The 15,080-nt window shown below is 51.2% G+C and overlaps 1 protein-coding gene across 1 annotated transcript; it reads right to left on the bottom strand.

The window, feature by feature from the left end:
* Nucleotides 1–3,102: 3,102 nt before the first annotated feature.
* LOC148223538 (DNA repair protein RAD51 homolog 1-like) lies at nucleotides 3,103–14,485 on the bottom strand. The gene is made up of 7 exons (XM_088164786.1): nucleotides 13,269–14,485; nucleotides 12,834–12,933; nucleotides 11,513–11,612; nucleotides 8,946–9,250; nucleotides 6,304–8,851; nucleotides 5,650–5,741; nucleotides 3,103–4,989 (listed from the first exon to the last, which is right to left on the bottom strand). The coding sequence occupies exons 5-7, from the start codon at nucleotides 6,575–6,577 to the stop codon at nucleotides 4,870–4,872; spliced, it is 486 nt and encodes a 161-aa protein (XP_088020912.1). The 5' UTR covers nucleotides 6,578–8,851; nucleotides 8,946–9,250; nucleotides 11,513–11,612; nucleotides 12,834–12,933; nucleotides 13,269–14,485; the 3' UTR covers nucleotides 3,103–4,869.
* Between the last annotated feature and the right edge of the window lie 595 nt (nucleotides 14,486–15,080).

Genomic DNA, 15,080 nt, shown 5'->3' with positions numbered 1-15,080 from the left:
CTCAGGCGCTTGGAGAAAGGTGCTGAGAAAGCCAAGATTCTGAATTCAGTCCCCACATGGGCCAATCACTTACCACCATTTAATTTGATGATCCCTGTGTTTTTTTCTAACTGAGAATATTGTATACCCTGAAAAGAAAGAGTAAACAGTTTTCACTGGCTTTTTAAACCCACGCCTTTTTCCACTGGAGAGTGCGAGCCACAGAGAAAGTGGGGAAGAGGAGGAAGAGCATCAGGTCTCACCCGGCAGGTACCGGATGAACGGCTGGAGCGGGTCCTAGTCCCGGTCCCGAACCGAGCACAGACGGAGGAGAAGCGGCAGTGCCAGAGCGGCTCCTCCCGCAGGGGCGCAGCGGGGGGGACCCCGGGGGCGCGGGGAGGGAGAGGAGAGCGGTGCTGGGCCCGGGGCTCGGTTCGGTGCCCTCGGGGGTCCCGGGCGGGGCCGGCCCTGCCCAGCAGGGGGCGCTGCGCTCGCACCGCCGCACGGTGTCCGCCAGGGGGCGCCCCAGGGGGGCGAGCGGCGCTGAGGGAGCGGCGGCGTCGGGGGCTCCCGGGGCCGGCACGGGCGGTCCCCGCGCCCCGCCCGCTTCCAGCCGCGATCCAGCGCCTGCTCCGGGAACCGCCGCCCTCCGCCCGGTACCGGCACAGCCCCAGCTCCCCGCGGCTGCAGCGGGACCGTGACCGGAGCCCCAGCAGAGCCCCAGCCCCGCGCCGGCCGAAGCCGAAGGAGGAGCAGCAACTCCGGGCTCGACCCCAGCCCCCGTCCCGGAGCGGCTCCTCCGGCCAACAGCCATCCCGGACCCCATCCCAGCCCAAATCCCCCATCCCATCCACCGAGAGAGAAGCGGCTCCACCCAGGACCTCCACCAGACGCCGGCAAGACCCGAACCCGAATTCCTGAGCCCGAACCCCGGTACCGGCCTCACCTCAGCGCCTTGGGCTCTGTACAGCGCTCCGAATGCCGGTCCTGCCGCAGCCTAGAATAAGAATCCATCACACAGAGCAAAGCGGCCGCGGATCCGCCGGCATTTATGGGCGAGGCCGGCACAGGTGCGGCTGCGGGGGCGGGGCCCAGGGGATTTAAGTCCCGGGAATTGCCTTTGGAGCCATTTGCCTCTCGGCGCTCAGAGCGGTATGCTGTGGCTGGGCCGGGCTCTATATCTCTCTTTCTCTATATTTCTTTTCCTTTTCTTTGTATTTCTTTTCCTCTATACCTGTTCTTTCTCCCCTCCCTTCCTCTTCTCCCCCACCCCTACTCCTTCTCCCCCTACACACCCCAGTCCTACCCTATCCCTCCCACTCCTCCTTAGGAGGGGGTCCTTCCCTCCCATACCCCGGACCCCTCCTGATGAGGGGTCCACCCTCACCCCCTCCCCTCCCTGACCCCCGGGACTCCCAGTGTGATGTGAGGAAAGCCGGAGCCCCGGCGCTGTCGGGCCGTGTGTTGGACCGGAATGGGGGGGTCCCGCCGAGCGGGTCCGGCCCCGTGTGGGGACTCCAACGAGGGCAGGGGGCGCCGGGCTCCGGCCCTCTGGGCTTTATTCTCCGGCACCCCGAGCCCCGCGGCTGCGGGGGGAGAGGAGGAGAGCGGGGGATGGAGAGAGGAGAGATGGGGGTGAGGAAGGGTCGGGGTGCGGAGGGAACGGAAGGTAAAGTCCAGGTGGGGGGACGAGAGAGGGGGAACAGAAGGGAGTAGCGGGGTAACGACAGGAGAGAAAGGAGTAGGGGATGTTTGGAGGGAAGGGATTCGGGGCGAGAGGGAAGGGGGGGAAAGGTGGAGAAAGAAGGAGAATACCGGGAGAAGGAAGGAGAGGTAGAAGAGGGGACAGGAGGGGAGACCGAAGACCCCGCGCTTCACCTGCGGAGCCAGCACAGGAGCTCCTGCCCGCACCGTGCTCTGAGTGAGCAAATGACGGACGAGGCGATTGCCGGGTATTAAAATCACCTCGGCCCCGCCCCGCACACCTGAGCCGGGCCCGGGCCCCGCCTCACGGAGCCCCGGCTCCACCGCGGGCTCCCCCTGAGCCCCGCCCCGCCCTGCCCGGGATGGGGCCGGTGCCGTCGCTCGCGGCCCCGGCCGTCACAGCTGGGCCGAACCGGGGCTGGGACCGGCCCTGGGACCGGGGGTTCGGGTCCGGGTCCGGGTCCTGCCCGTGTCCGCCGGGGTCCCGGGGCCGGAGGAGCGGGGCGGGATTGGCTCTGGGATGAGGACCGGGCTCGGCGCGGGCGGGAGGAGCCGCTCCGGGACGGGCGCTGGGGCCGAGCCCAGTGCTGCCGCTCTGGCTGCGGACCCGCCGGGGCTCCGGGACCCCCCAGACCCCGCCGGTCCCCGCAGAGCCGGCGGAATTAGTTTTGAATATTTTATCCAGCACAGGCAGGTAATTGTCATGGAGAAACCCCAAAAATAAAGGATATGGTGTCGGGGTGGGGGGTCGGGGCACGGGCAGTGATCTGCTTTAAATTAAAAATACATTGGGAAAAATAAATCTGTGGAACAGCTCATTTCCAGTCCTGGTCTGGCTTCTGTGTGATCGGCTGTGATTCCAGTTGTTCCCGTGGGATTTTTGGCTTGTGGGTCTCTAATGAAGTGCCAAGTGTTAAGCACGACAGAAAATAATGGGAAAACTCTCTAGATCGGGGAGCGTCCCAAAGAGCTGGCAGTGCCCAGCATTTCTGGCTGGAATTTGGAGGTGACAGCCCCTCCATTCATAGTGTTCCTGTGTTTCTGGCACTGCTCACCATCCCTGCCCAGGGTTTGGGGATGCCAGCACAGCCCCCCCAGAACATCCCGCTGGTTCCTCAAGTCCCCCCTTTAACCAGGAGCCTTTTTTGGGGTAGGGGCACCCAAACCCAGCAGAGTTGGCTGTAACCAGTTTTGGGGCATCTCCTCTCTCCCCTCCTCACTGAATTCCCACTGCTAAAACCCAGCCTGAGGCTCAGCTCCCCATCCCCTCAGTCTCTCCAAGGAACTGCCCTTGGATTTCCCAATCCAGCAGGACAGCAATGCTGTTCTCCTCATTGTGTATCTTGATTGCAGTAACTGCTTAAGAAATAATTCCAAGAAATTCAGAGAATGAAGAGACAATAAGGAAGAGCTGCCAGCTCCAACCAAGGGCTGCTCAAACCCCTTCTCAGTGATTTAATTAACCAATGCAGATGAACCAATCCAAACAACACTGATACAATCTGATTATTTTTAATCCAGTTCTAGAGAAATATTGCAGATTATAGAAGAATATTTTTAACCCCAAAACTCTTCTAGGAGATACACAGGGCAGAGCTGCACTGCACCCCCAAACTGAGAACTGGGAGAATTAGGAGAAAAGACAAATCCAGACTGACCTTCCTGGGAGATTGGTGCAGCTTCTGCCAGCCAGAACAATCCTTGGTCTGAGCACACACCTCTGAATCCCGGGAACCTGGGATGTCATCAACATCCTCCTGGGCCTTTTCATTAAAAGCAGATTTCCACAGAGAATTAATGAAATAGAGAAAATTAGATGGAAATGGAAAAAGGAGCAGCTCCCCCAGGACAGCAGGCCGCAGCATCCAAAAGAAAATGAACAGAAAGATTATGGATTGGGACCATGCCAAATCCCAAATCCCTGGTGTGGAATACCACTCTGCTTTGCTTTATAAATCACCCTTCTCTCCATGGACAGACCCTTCAGCTTTGCTTCCAATTCACCGAGTTACCAACTGTGGCCACCGAGATTCCGCTGCACCGCGCCCAGGGTGGGATCCAGGGAAACGCGAGGGGTGTGGTCCCATGGGAACGCTGCCCAGGAAGCTCCCGGGGCTCAGCTGTGCTGCAGCCCCGAGGGAGATTTGGGAGATCTCTCTCTTCCCAAGAGCTCCGGCCGTGCTCGGCTGTCCCGAGTTCCCACTGACAGCCACAGCTTCCTCCACCCGCTGCCCCGGGAGCATCCCTGAGGTGCCACAGGAAAGGAGACACAGGGACACAGAGCATCCCTGGGGATGCAGGGCAAGAAAAAGAATTTTCAGTCTTTAGCCTGATCTAGCAGCTGGGCCTGGCAGTCGCTGTTAAAGACCTGGCAGAGGCCATTCCTGCAAAATCACGGGGAGAAAGGGATGAACCTTGGAGCTCCTGGAGCTCCAGAAACTGTCGAAAGACTGGAAGAAAAACTCACATTCCCGGCAGAAACAAAAACAGAGGGAGAAAATGCAACCCATGGTGATGAAAAGAGAAAGGAATGATTGGAACCATTTGAAATGGATAAGAGGAAACGGCCTCACATGATCCCGGGGAGGTTTAGGCTGGATATTGGGAAGTCTCTGAGAGGAAAGGCTGTCCAGCCCTGGCACAGCTGCCCAGGGCAGTGGTGGAGCCCCATCCCTGGAGGGATTTAAAGCTGTGTGGATGTGGCACTTGGGGACATGGGACAGTGGTGGCCTTGGCAGCGCCAGGGAACAACTGGGCACCGTGATCTCAGAGGGCTCCTCCAACCTGAAGGATTCCATGATTCCAAGGACACCTGTACACAGCCAGCACAGACACACCTGTGCCTGCTGCAAGCACCATTGCACTTCCTCTCCTTTGCATGGCTGCCAAATATTCCCTGGAGACAGGGAGCACAGGAGCAGTCCTTGCTGTGGAAGAAGCCAGCAAGATTAGATCAAATTCCCTTCAAGAAGAGCTGACAGGATGCAGCCAGTCCTGTCCCCAGCTGCTTGGGAAGCTCCCAGTCCCTTCCAGTAGCAGGAGAGGGAAATCATCTCGTGCTGAGGGACAATGACACGAGAGCTATGGGGAGAGGAACGGCAACACCACAGCTTTCCAATGGGAATACCTGCCAGATCAACCTCCAGGACCTGTGGAAAACATTTTCCAGCTGAGCTGTGAGTCCATCTACTCCTCTCTTCCACTCACTGACGTTTCAGCCATGGCCAGGAGCTGCTCTGGATGGAAGGTCCCCTCTGTGCCCATGGATGTGGCTTTTCCCTCGCTGCCCCCGTGGTCTATGGGGAGCTAAAGGAGAAGGAAAGGAATGAACAGGGAATAAAGTATCCATAAATACAGCAAATATGGCCACATACCCTCACTGAGCTCATACAACAAATAATACCCCAAATTATTGTGATTAAATTCCCACTTACCTGGGAAAAACAAGAGGGAAGATTCTTGGTCCCCATCTCTGACTCCTCCCTTTGCAGTAGCTGTCACCCTGGAGTGCCAGGACAAGGGGGAATGGCTTCCATTCGAACAGGGCAGGGACAGGTGGGATATTTGGAACAAGTTCTTCCCTGTGAGCGTGCTGAGGCCCTGGCACAGGGTGCCCAGGGAAGCTGTGGCTGCCCTGGATCCCTGGAAGTGTCCAAGGCCAAGGGGAGCACCTTGGGATAATGGAAGGTCCCTGCCCATGGAACTGGATGGGCTTTAAGTTCCCTTCCCACCCAAACCACTCCAGGATTCCATGATTCTACACAAGATGGAAGGTGCTCAACTTTGAGCTGGGAATTTTAGGGAGTCAACTAAATGATCAAATTAAGTCCAAGCCACTATATTTTATGGAATAGCAACCTCTAGACAGTAATAAACACTTAAAAAGTCAAGAGAGGTGCCCAAATGAGCAAATAGCCCAAGGCTGTAGTGTCTGAATATTGGGCTGCAATGAGGTGAACAACCCACCTGACCAGTGACTGCCAGGCTGGGACACAGCTGCTTCTTCCCAGTATGGAATTCCCCGAATAACTCCGTTATGGATCCTGTCTCTATTTCTCCTGGAGGGAAAATGACAATAATAATTATTAATAAAAATTAAAAGGTCATATGTCACAAACATACAAAGAGGTATCTATATATGTATCTATCCCACATATAAAATATTACATGTATAGAGACTCAGTTAAACATCGAATTTGGCTGAAAGTTTCAAAACTAAGACAGAAAACTTCTTGTCATCCTGAGATTTGTTCATGCCGTGGATAAGAAGTCCAGGTGTGTTTCTGAATATGCTTAAAAAATGAAATTATTTGTTTTCATTTTTGGATCACCAGAGGAATGGGGAGATGATGATGCCTGGTTTTGTTTTCCCTAAACACATCACAGATTTAAATAAACCAGAAACATCCAAAAATGGACAAGTCTTGCATCATGACTACATGGGTTAAAGACTATTTCTGCAGCTTTTAAAATAAAAGCAGTTATTCAAGAGCAGCCCTAGAGGTCTTTCATCCAACCAAGACTTGTCTTACGTGGTTCCATGCAAAGATCAAACTCATGGGAAAAACCCCACCCCAATAACTGAGATTAAGCAGGAAAGAGAAATAATAAAATGCTGACCTTGAAGCAGCTTGTCCAGCTCTTTGGAGCCAGTGGTGATCTGGATGATCTCTGGCCATTGCTGGTGGAATTCTGTGGCTGTGGTGAAGCCCAAGGGAACAGTTTGGCTGATTCCAGCTCTGCTCCTCCCCACCCCACCTGGGTTATTTTCCAGCTGTCCATGAGTAGGGGTCACTTGTCCCATAGGAAAGGACAGTGCACAGCCAGACCCAGCAGCTCTGTGCTTGCAGAGGGATGCATTCAGCTCACACCTGGATTGCCCACTCCTGTGCATCCTCCTGGGAAATGCAGCAGGCTCTGGGATTTGGGCTCCCAGCTGTGCCCAGCCCAGGCTTGCTTTCACCTCGGTCCCTCGGGTTTCTGTCCTCACAGCAAATCCTGAACTGCACCCCTGTTTGACATCCCATTGCTCCTCACCCAGCTCCAGAGGGCTGCAGAGGCATTCCCAGAGCTCAGCCAAAGGAAGAAAGGGAGGCAGAACCGGCAGGAAGGGCCAGCAGGGGCAGTGCAGCAGCAGAAACAAACGGGGAGCACAGGGGGGCACAGGGGATGAAGGCAGGGGGACACCTCAGCTCCCACCCCAGCAGGGAGGGATCGATGCCCTGGCACAGCCTCGGATCCAGGCACAGCAGCTCGGGAGGAGCCGCTCCGGGGGCACCTCAGGCAGAGCTCACGGAGCCTCTGGCACACAGAGGGAGTTTGCCTTTCCCGGAACCCCTCACTTTCAGCAGCTCTGGTCTCAACACCCATTTGTGCTGTGCCTGCTGCAGGGCAGGCAGATGGAACCTTCCCAAAGGGGATGCTCTCACAGCGTGTCCTTCCCTGCCCTTCTCCAGGCACTGGGAATGCTGACCCGAGCGAGGCCGAGTTCATCGAGGGCTCCCAGAAAACCAAAGGGGCTTTGAACCTCTTGGTGAGACATGGAGGAGTAGAGTTCAACTGTGTTTCCTTTCTCTTTCCAGGCCAAACTAAGGCAGATCCAGAATCCCCAGCTTTGGAGTTGTGCATTTCCTATTTGGGCCACTGAAACTGATCAATCTCATTCTCAGGTCTCAGGAGGAAAATCAGCTTGAAGTAAACACAGGAACCCCAGAAAATCAGAATCTTTCCACTCAAGCAATAAAGCCTTACTGTGAATATCAAAACCTGGGCCTTCAGAGCTTTTTTATCATTAATTACATCCCTGGATTTATTAATTTCCTAATATTATCTCTTCCCAACAAGGCACTGGGCATCCAAGGAATATAGAAGTGGATGTGCTAACCACTGGTTACCCCTCTGGAATGTCACAGTTTGGAAATATGGGCAGCTGGGGCTTTTCCTGGTGGTACTCATGATGTGTATTTTACCTAAGAGCTCCTTCCAACATCTTCCCCTGTATCCACCAAAAATACACCTGTTCATTCCCCAGCTGCTTCTTCCCTCTTTTCCTTTATCCAACAGAATTTTAACAGGTGAATATTCCCTTCTGGAATAGCACCTTTCATTCCAAACATAACAACAAATGAATCTTTTCCTTTGACCTTCATTATTAGGATTTCACCAAGAGCTGGGGGATGGAAAATGATCCTCTCCTGGCCCCTGCTGGATTCCTGGAGCAGGGATTCTCTCCCTCTTTTCCCTGCCCCCTTTCAGGCTTTGTTCCACAGCTTTTGCTTCCAATCCTTGGATCCTTTCCCTTGTTCCAGGAGCTCCCAGCAGTTCCACACCCTCTTTTCTCCCACCCTGATCATTTCTCCAGGAATGGATCTGTGCATTTCAATTCTCTTCTCTTTCCTCCAACAATTCCCACCAATCCAGACCGACAGGTGACACAAGGAGTGCTCGGTGCCCACAAATCCAAACCCAGACCTGGCCATCCCCAAACCAGCAACTCCAAACACACAATCCTAGAAACTTTGCATTAATTCAAACCTAACATTTAGGCTTTAGCACAAAGTCAGTGCACACAAGTGATCCACAGGAGTTGTGGGATTTTCTGCTCTTCCTGCAATGGCATTTATTGCTGAGCAGTTCAGAAAAAGGCCTGAGCAGACGGGACTGGAGAATCAACACCAAGCAACGACCCTTGTGCTTGACAGGGGCCTGAGGAATCCCAGTCCAGGATCTGGGCTTCTTTTCCCTTTTTTCACTGCAATTAACCTGGCATGGGGACTTTTGAATCCATCCAGACGCTGAGACACTTCCTGAAACAGATCCTCCATATAAATGGGTGGTACAGAAAAGCTCACTGTCACATTCAGAAACCCTTCAGCAAAGCACTTGGAAAAGCAAAGGCAGTGTGAGATTACCTGGAGTGCCAAGAAACCGAAGCCAAGGTGGGAAACAAGCACAGAGCAAACAGCTGCCACTGTTTCTCTCTCCAGTCCTACAGCAAGCACAGCTTCCCGGGAATTTCACACTCTCAGCAGGTGAACAAACAGGAACTCCAACGTTTCCTTCCTCTGTACTTTGGGCAGCACAGACCCACCAGGAGGACCTGGAATCCAAGGGTGGATCCAGACATGGCACTCCCGCTTGCCACTCTTCATCTTTTATCCAGTTTAGCCTGGGCGGGGAAACAAAAGACAACAAACATTTAAAAAACATCCCTGAGATGTTTTGAGGATGCTCAGACCTGGGAGGAAGCCCTTCCCACCAACCTCTAGGCCTTTTCCCAGTCTGAGGGACTGTGGAAATGCACATCCAGACCCGAGTCAGACAGCCTGGGATGCTTTCTGCACACCAAACACCACAGCACCGAGCACCAGGAGCCTCAAAATGCTCTGGATGCAATTCACAGCCTCAGTGAACCCTAGGGAGTTAAACCCAGCAGAGAGGAGAAGAGGAATCCTGTGTTCTTCTGACTGACCCCACAGCATGGGCAGGGTCAGGAGCTGTTGGGTTTGGCTGCTCAAACACCAAAACTTTCAGCATTGCTGGGGCTACTTAGGTGATTTTTTCCGTCCTAAAAGAGAGGAGAAAAAGAAAATTAAATCCACTGTGGAAGTCACAGACTCCTAGCTCACTGTCTGAGCACACAGATGCTCATCCTCTGCAGCACCTGGAAAAAACTTGGAAAAGGCAAAAGTAAAATGGTGTTTCCCATCAGAAATTGAGTGTCTATGAACATCAATTTTTGACAAATTTAATAAGATCACTTTCCTAGAAAAAACCCAGGCCATGGAGGTCTCTCCAGGCAGAACTACAGTGAGTGCAGGGAGATGCAGTCAGGGATTGGCACTTCCTAAAGACCCCTCTGCACTTGGATGCTCTTCGCCCTTTACTTGTATAGAAGGGGGTGGCAGCTGCCCATAGACACAGGGCCTTGGCAAATGGAGCATGTGGGGGAAGCTGTGAGGAGAGAGATGGAGAGAGCAAAGAAACAGTGCCTGTTTTCCTTGTTTCTGTTCCTCAGTCATGGGAACTCTGAAAACAGAGACAGATCCAGGTTGTGAGCACTGCCCTGGCTTTGATGGATCCTTTTAGTTCAGGGCCTCAGCTCCATCCTCTCCTGAGAGCAGCAGAGAACTGCTGCAGGAGAAGAGCTGAGTTAGTCACAGTCCAGGGGTGCAGCCATTCCAGAGGGGAAGCAGTTGAGAGTAATTGACAGGGACTTTTATCACACACAAAAATCCCACGCAATAAAAACTGAACTGTACTTCACTGAGCTGTAACACAAAGCTGCTCACAGCAGGTAAAGGCAAGAGGAGCACACAGCACCACTCCAGCTGGGCTTGGAGGAACACAACCCTGTCAAGTCAAGGGATGGCATTTGGGAACAATCCTGGCTGCCTGGAGTTAATTCAAGCCCCAAGGCTCAGGCTGCAGCACAAAGTCAGTGCACACAACTGATCCACAGGAGTTGTGGGATTTTCTGCTCTTCCTGCAATGGCATTTATGGCTAAGCAGTTCAGAATAAGGCCTGAGCAAACGGGATTGGAGAATCAACACGAAGACACGACCCCTGTGCTTGGCAGGGGCCTGGGGAATCCCAGTCCAGGCCCTGAGCTTCATTTGACAGCTTCTGCTGCAGTTAACCTGGCACTGGGACTGGTGAATCATAAACCAGACAAGGAGACACCTCCTGAAACTGAAATAACATCCAGCTGCAGCAAAGCCCACGGCCACATTTAGAAACTCTTCAGCAAGAAAACCCTTGGAAAAGCAAAGGTGACGTGTGGTGACCGGGAGCTCCAGGAAACTGAGGGGAAAGCGGCAATAAACAGCCACTTCCACTGCTCCTCACTCCAGCCACTGCAGCTTCTGGCTGGAAGGCACCACATGACCTCTTCCCTTCGCCGCCATCTTGGGTGCTGGCAGAAGCCACTTCCGGCCGGGCCGCCATCTTTGGTGTGGTACCACTCGGCGGCCTGAAGCCGACCCCACTGCGATGCCGACCCGGCCCCGGTTGCCGTTCTGCCCCTGCTCCTTCCTGCATCGTACCTCCCATAGTGACACACAGGCTGTACCTTTGGAAAAGATTGCAAAGCCAGGCAATGGCTTCTGAAATAACCATGAAATCCAAGGGAAAGGCCATTTCCAAGAGATGCTGGAGGGCTGAAGGCAGCGTGTGCAGTTCTGAGCTGAGCTGCTCAGGCCAAGCCTCTGCCTGGGGTTTGATCCCCACCTCAGACCAAGGCTCCCTGCAGATCTCTGGCAGCTGCTCGCAGTTCATCCTTGTGTGCCCTGACCAAGTAGGGAGGTGATGGGTTCTGCCAGTCTCAGTTTTTATTTGGTAGTGCAGGCAAACCCTGTTCAGTGCAGCAGTGTGTGTGCTCTCTGTGCTGTACGAGTTATTGGTAAAGATTTGCTTTGCGGTCAGCGTGAGCGGCTGAGGAAGGGATTTCTGAGGTGAAATTTAGGTACCCTGGAATACACTTGTTTGTGACTATCCCATAAATTACCACTTGCAAAGCCCTTTGCAAACACACTCATCCCGTTCCTTTGCCTCCTCACAGAGCCAGCAGCTGGCTGGCAACCAGTCTGTTTAAAATGGGAAATAAAAAAATATCCGTGAGCAAGCCAGTGTGACTCTCACCACACAGTTCAGTGCTCTGGAGAGCTAATTCTTGTTTTGATCAGGTCCTTGCAGCCATACCTTACACTCTGCTAGAACAACACCACCTACTGTGCATTTGCCTTATGTCACCGTAACCCCTCAGATGACACCAGGAGCCTCGGCAGGAGCAGGGACAAAGGAGCAGGCAGGGAACAGGATCATGATCACCTTTTTTTTCCAGTTTCATGTCTTCCAACTCTTTGGAACCAGGTTTTTCATGTATCACAGCCAGACAGGTACTCAACATTTATTTGCTCAGAAGTTTTTCCTGCAACACACAAATCCTCGTGTTAATCCTTTAAATCCTTCCATTTGGAAGGATCCAAAATTGCTTATGAACAATAATTCTTGAGTACTTCAAGTCTGAAACACATCCTCTGTGTGGCAGAGTGAATTCAATCCAACAATTCCCAGGTTAATGCCAAGCTCTGGGTTATTTTAGGATGGATTGTTCTACATTCCCCACAAAGGAGTAGATGTATGTAGAGCACTTTATACCCACTTAACATATCCAAATTTTGAAGTATTTTGTTAATTTATTTTGCCTACAATTCTTGACTAGTGTGATCTCAGTTTGCAGAATTCTCTCATAAATTGTCCACTAGACATTTTATTTCCCAGGCTCACCTTGGTGTTTCTCAGAGTGGGCTGGGAGGTGCTTGCAGATCAACTTGGAAACCAAGGAACAGTGACAGTAACTTTGTTACCTTTTCCCAGATCACCTCCCACCTTTAAAGGGAAGTATGTCCTTTACCTGCCTCTTATGTCTTACTCTGAAGCATCTGGTCGGTAGATTTTGCATTTGACTGCTGGACCCTGCAGATATTTAATCTACAAACAATTTTGATTCCTTTTATATTAAAGAATTCACAATACTTCCTATGAAAGTCAGTGTCAGATTTGGGGTTTTCCCCCGTAATGAAAGTCTTCAAAAAACCCCAATCCTTAAAACAGCTCAGCAGATTTTGTAAAACTGCCTCCATTCCAATATTAAGTATGTTTCTTGAGAAGTAGCTCTTGACAATATAAAATGTAATTTATATTACATACTTTACTGTTTACTGTAAAGAAAAAAATATTCAGCATAATTTTTGTATTAGGTGAAATAATTTCAGTACATGAAATTATTTGGAAATGCTGTGTTGAAATGTTAATTTTTGCAATTGTTGAAATAGAACCTTTCTTCTTTATTGAAAGGTGGTATCTATCTTTTTTTCTTCCCCAAGAAATACAATTACAGAAATCGATTTGTATCTGCAAAATGTTTTTGTTTTGATGAACACCACGTTTTCTAATTACAAAATCTGGGAGTTCAATTTGTCTTAGCATTACCTTGTGGGATTAGTGTGTCCTGCTCCAGACCTGCAGGCACCTTGCATATCCCCTACCATGTAAAACTTTCAGAAATTCTGTTTTTCCCTTCAGATTACTCAGCAGACCCTGAGACCCACCTTATAAACACAAAAAGTTATTCATATCCATAAATTACCAAAGAAACTCCATCTGTAGGATCCAGAAGTCATATGGGATGCTTTTGCCAGTTCTCAGCACTCCAAATTCACTGGGCTTGGTTCAATCCCCACAGGATCCTGGAGAAAGAAGAGAATCCAGACTGAGGGCGACATAATATGTTGAATAATTGCACATCAAGTGAGGAGGATGAAAGGGACTATTGCAAAACAGCTCATTTGCTTAAAAGGAAAAAGGCAGCATCCTGTGAGAGAGGGATTTGTGATCATCTAATTAAGAAATATGTATGGAGTAACTAATCTTGGATTTCCTGGATTGGCTTGAAGGACAAGCCAGTCTCAATCAATCTGTGATTCTGTATTGTTCTAAGATCTATTTACATCAAGTTTATGGGAAGTATTCAGAGAATGTAGAGAGGCAGCAAATACTTTCCCGATGCAAAAGTTTTTGTTACCTGAGTTGGTTGATTAATTTCTTCCAATATAATTCGTGAAACGACTTTGAATACTGGAACAGAGGAAATATATTCTAAATTGGCAGCAAGAAAAGGAAAAATGAGATTACGCTATAATACTTTTTTCCCCCCATATTAAAATAAAAGAAAAAACCCAGGGGAAAATTGCAATTTTCTGTCACAGTACATTTCACAGCTTGTATACTGTAGTTTTCTGGTTGAATGGGTTTTTCAGTAAACTCTAAAATTAACTTTTGGAAGGAAAAATTAACTAACAACTAACAACTTCTAACTGAAGAATGACTTTCTAACTGAAAATAAATTTGACGTATCAAGTGCATGCCAGTGTCTTGATCATATATTTGCCATAACATAATTAAGCTATCCACTTGACATTAATTCCAATGAGCACCCTCTTAGAAATTTTCAGGTACCCTGAAAAATGAAAAAGGAAACAGAGTGATATATTCTTAAAGTAATGTAATGAACATAGCATTTAGGATTAAAAGCTATGGGATAAAATAATATATATTGTTTCTTATGTGTACAGTGGGATGCAGTGAGGAGAACTGTAATAGCAGCTGGCTTTGCTGTCTCAGGGATGTTCAGCAAAGGATGCTCTCCAAAGACCTTCACTTTAGCTGTAAGAACTGCCAAGGAATTGTTGAAAAGTGGAGATCAGGAGGGCGGATAAAGGGAAAAAACAACCAGGACCGTGCCCTTGAGTGTTCAGGTATACAGAGAAGTAAGGCAAAACTTTGTGCGTGTAGAAACACTTTTTTCCTTGCCTGTGGAAAAAGTGGAGAAGGACCTGTCCCGGATGCTCCAGTTCAGGCATCCGTCTGGGAGAAAATGATGGATATAAGCAGAAAGTGATATGGGGAGAATGTGGAATAAAGATGGGGTGCTGGTGTGTGCCAAATGCAAAAGAGTAGAAACATCACCAAAACTACACTCGTGGAGGCTGCACAAAAATTGGCAGAAGGACAGGGAAAAGGAAGAAGACACAGGCAAGGAGCTGAGAAAGATATCGGGCAGTGGCAGCGAAATGAGGCAGCAGCGAGACAGCAGGGGTGAAAACTAAATGCCTTGGGGGTTGGGAACTGGAGGACTTTCATTCCGCGGGAATGAAAGTGCCGACGGGAGAAAAGTGGGAAGAAATAGGAGTGACCAATGCACACACACCGCACTCCCTCAGCGCCCCACAGCCCCTCAGCGACACCCGCACCCCCTCAGCGACACCCGCACTCCCTCAGCGACATCCGCAGCCCCTCAGCGACACCTGCATCCCTCAGTGACACCCGCAGACCCTCAGCGACACCTGCATCCCTCAGCAGCGACTCCTGAATCCCTCAGCGACACCTGCATCCCTCACGACACTCTGCATCCCCTCAGCGACACCCGCACCCCCTCAGCGCCCCACAGCCCCTCAGCACCGCGTTCTTACCTCGCACAGAACACCCGGACCCCAAACACCCTCAGGAGGATCCCTGCGCGCCCCCGCGCAATCTCCCTCCAGCGCCGCGCCCGTGCACCGCCCCTCAGGGACCGCGCGGGGCCGCGCACACAGACACACGGACACACAGACAGACACAGACACAGACCTGTCTGTGGCCGTGTGTGTCCGCACTGACAGGCACGGACAAGCGGCCGGAGAGCGTCCACTCACGCCGTGCAATGCCGTGTTCCCCTATCATGGGATATGCCCTGAGTTGGAAGGGACTCACAAGGATCATCAAGTCCAATTCCTGGCTCTGTGCAAGACTGTTCCCAACACTCCCATCTTGTGCCTGACAGCACTGTCCAAACGCT

Source organism: Sturnus vulgaris, chromosome 5 (assembly GCF_052056855.1).
Source record: "Sturnus vulgaris isolate bStuVul1 chromosome 5, bStuVul1.hap1, whole genome shotgun sequence".
Taxonomy (NCBI): domain Eukaryota; kingdom Metazoa; phylum Chordata; class Aves; order Passeriformes; family Sturnidae; genus Sturnus; species Sturnus vulgaris.
Note: the sequence above shows the minus strand (reverse complement) of the source record. Positions and strands in the feature narration are given on the sequence as shown.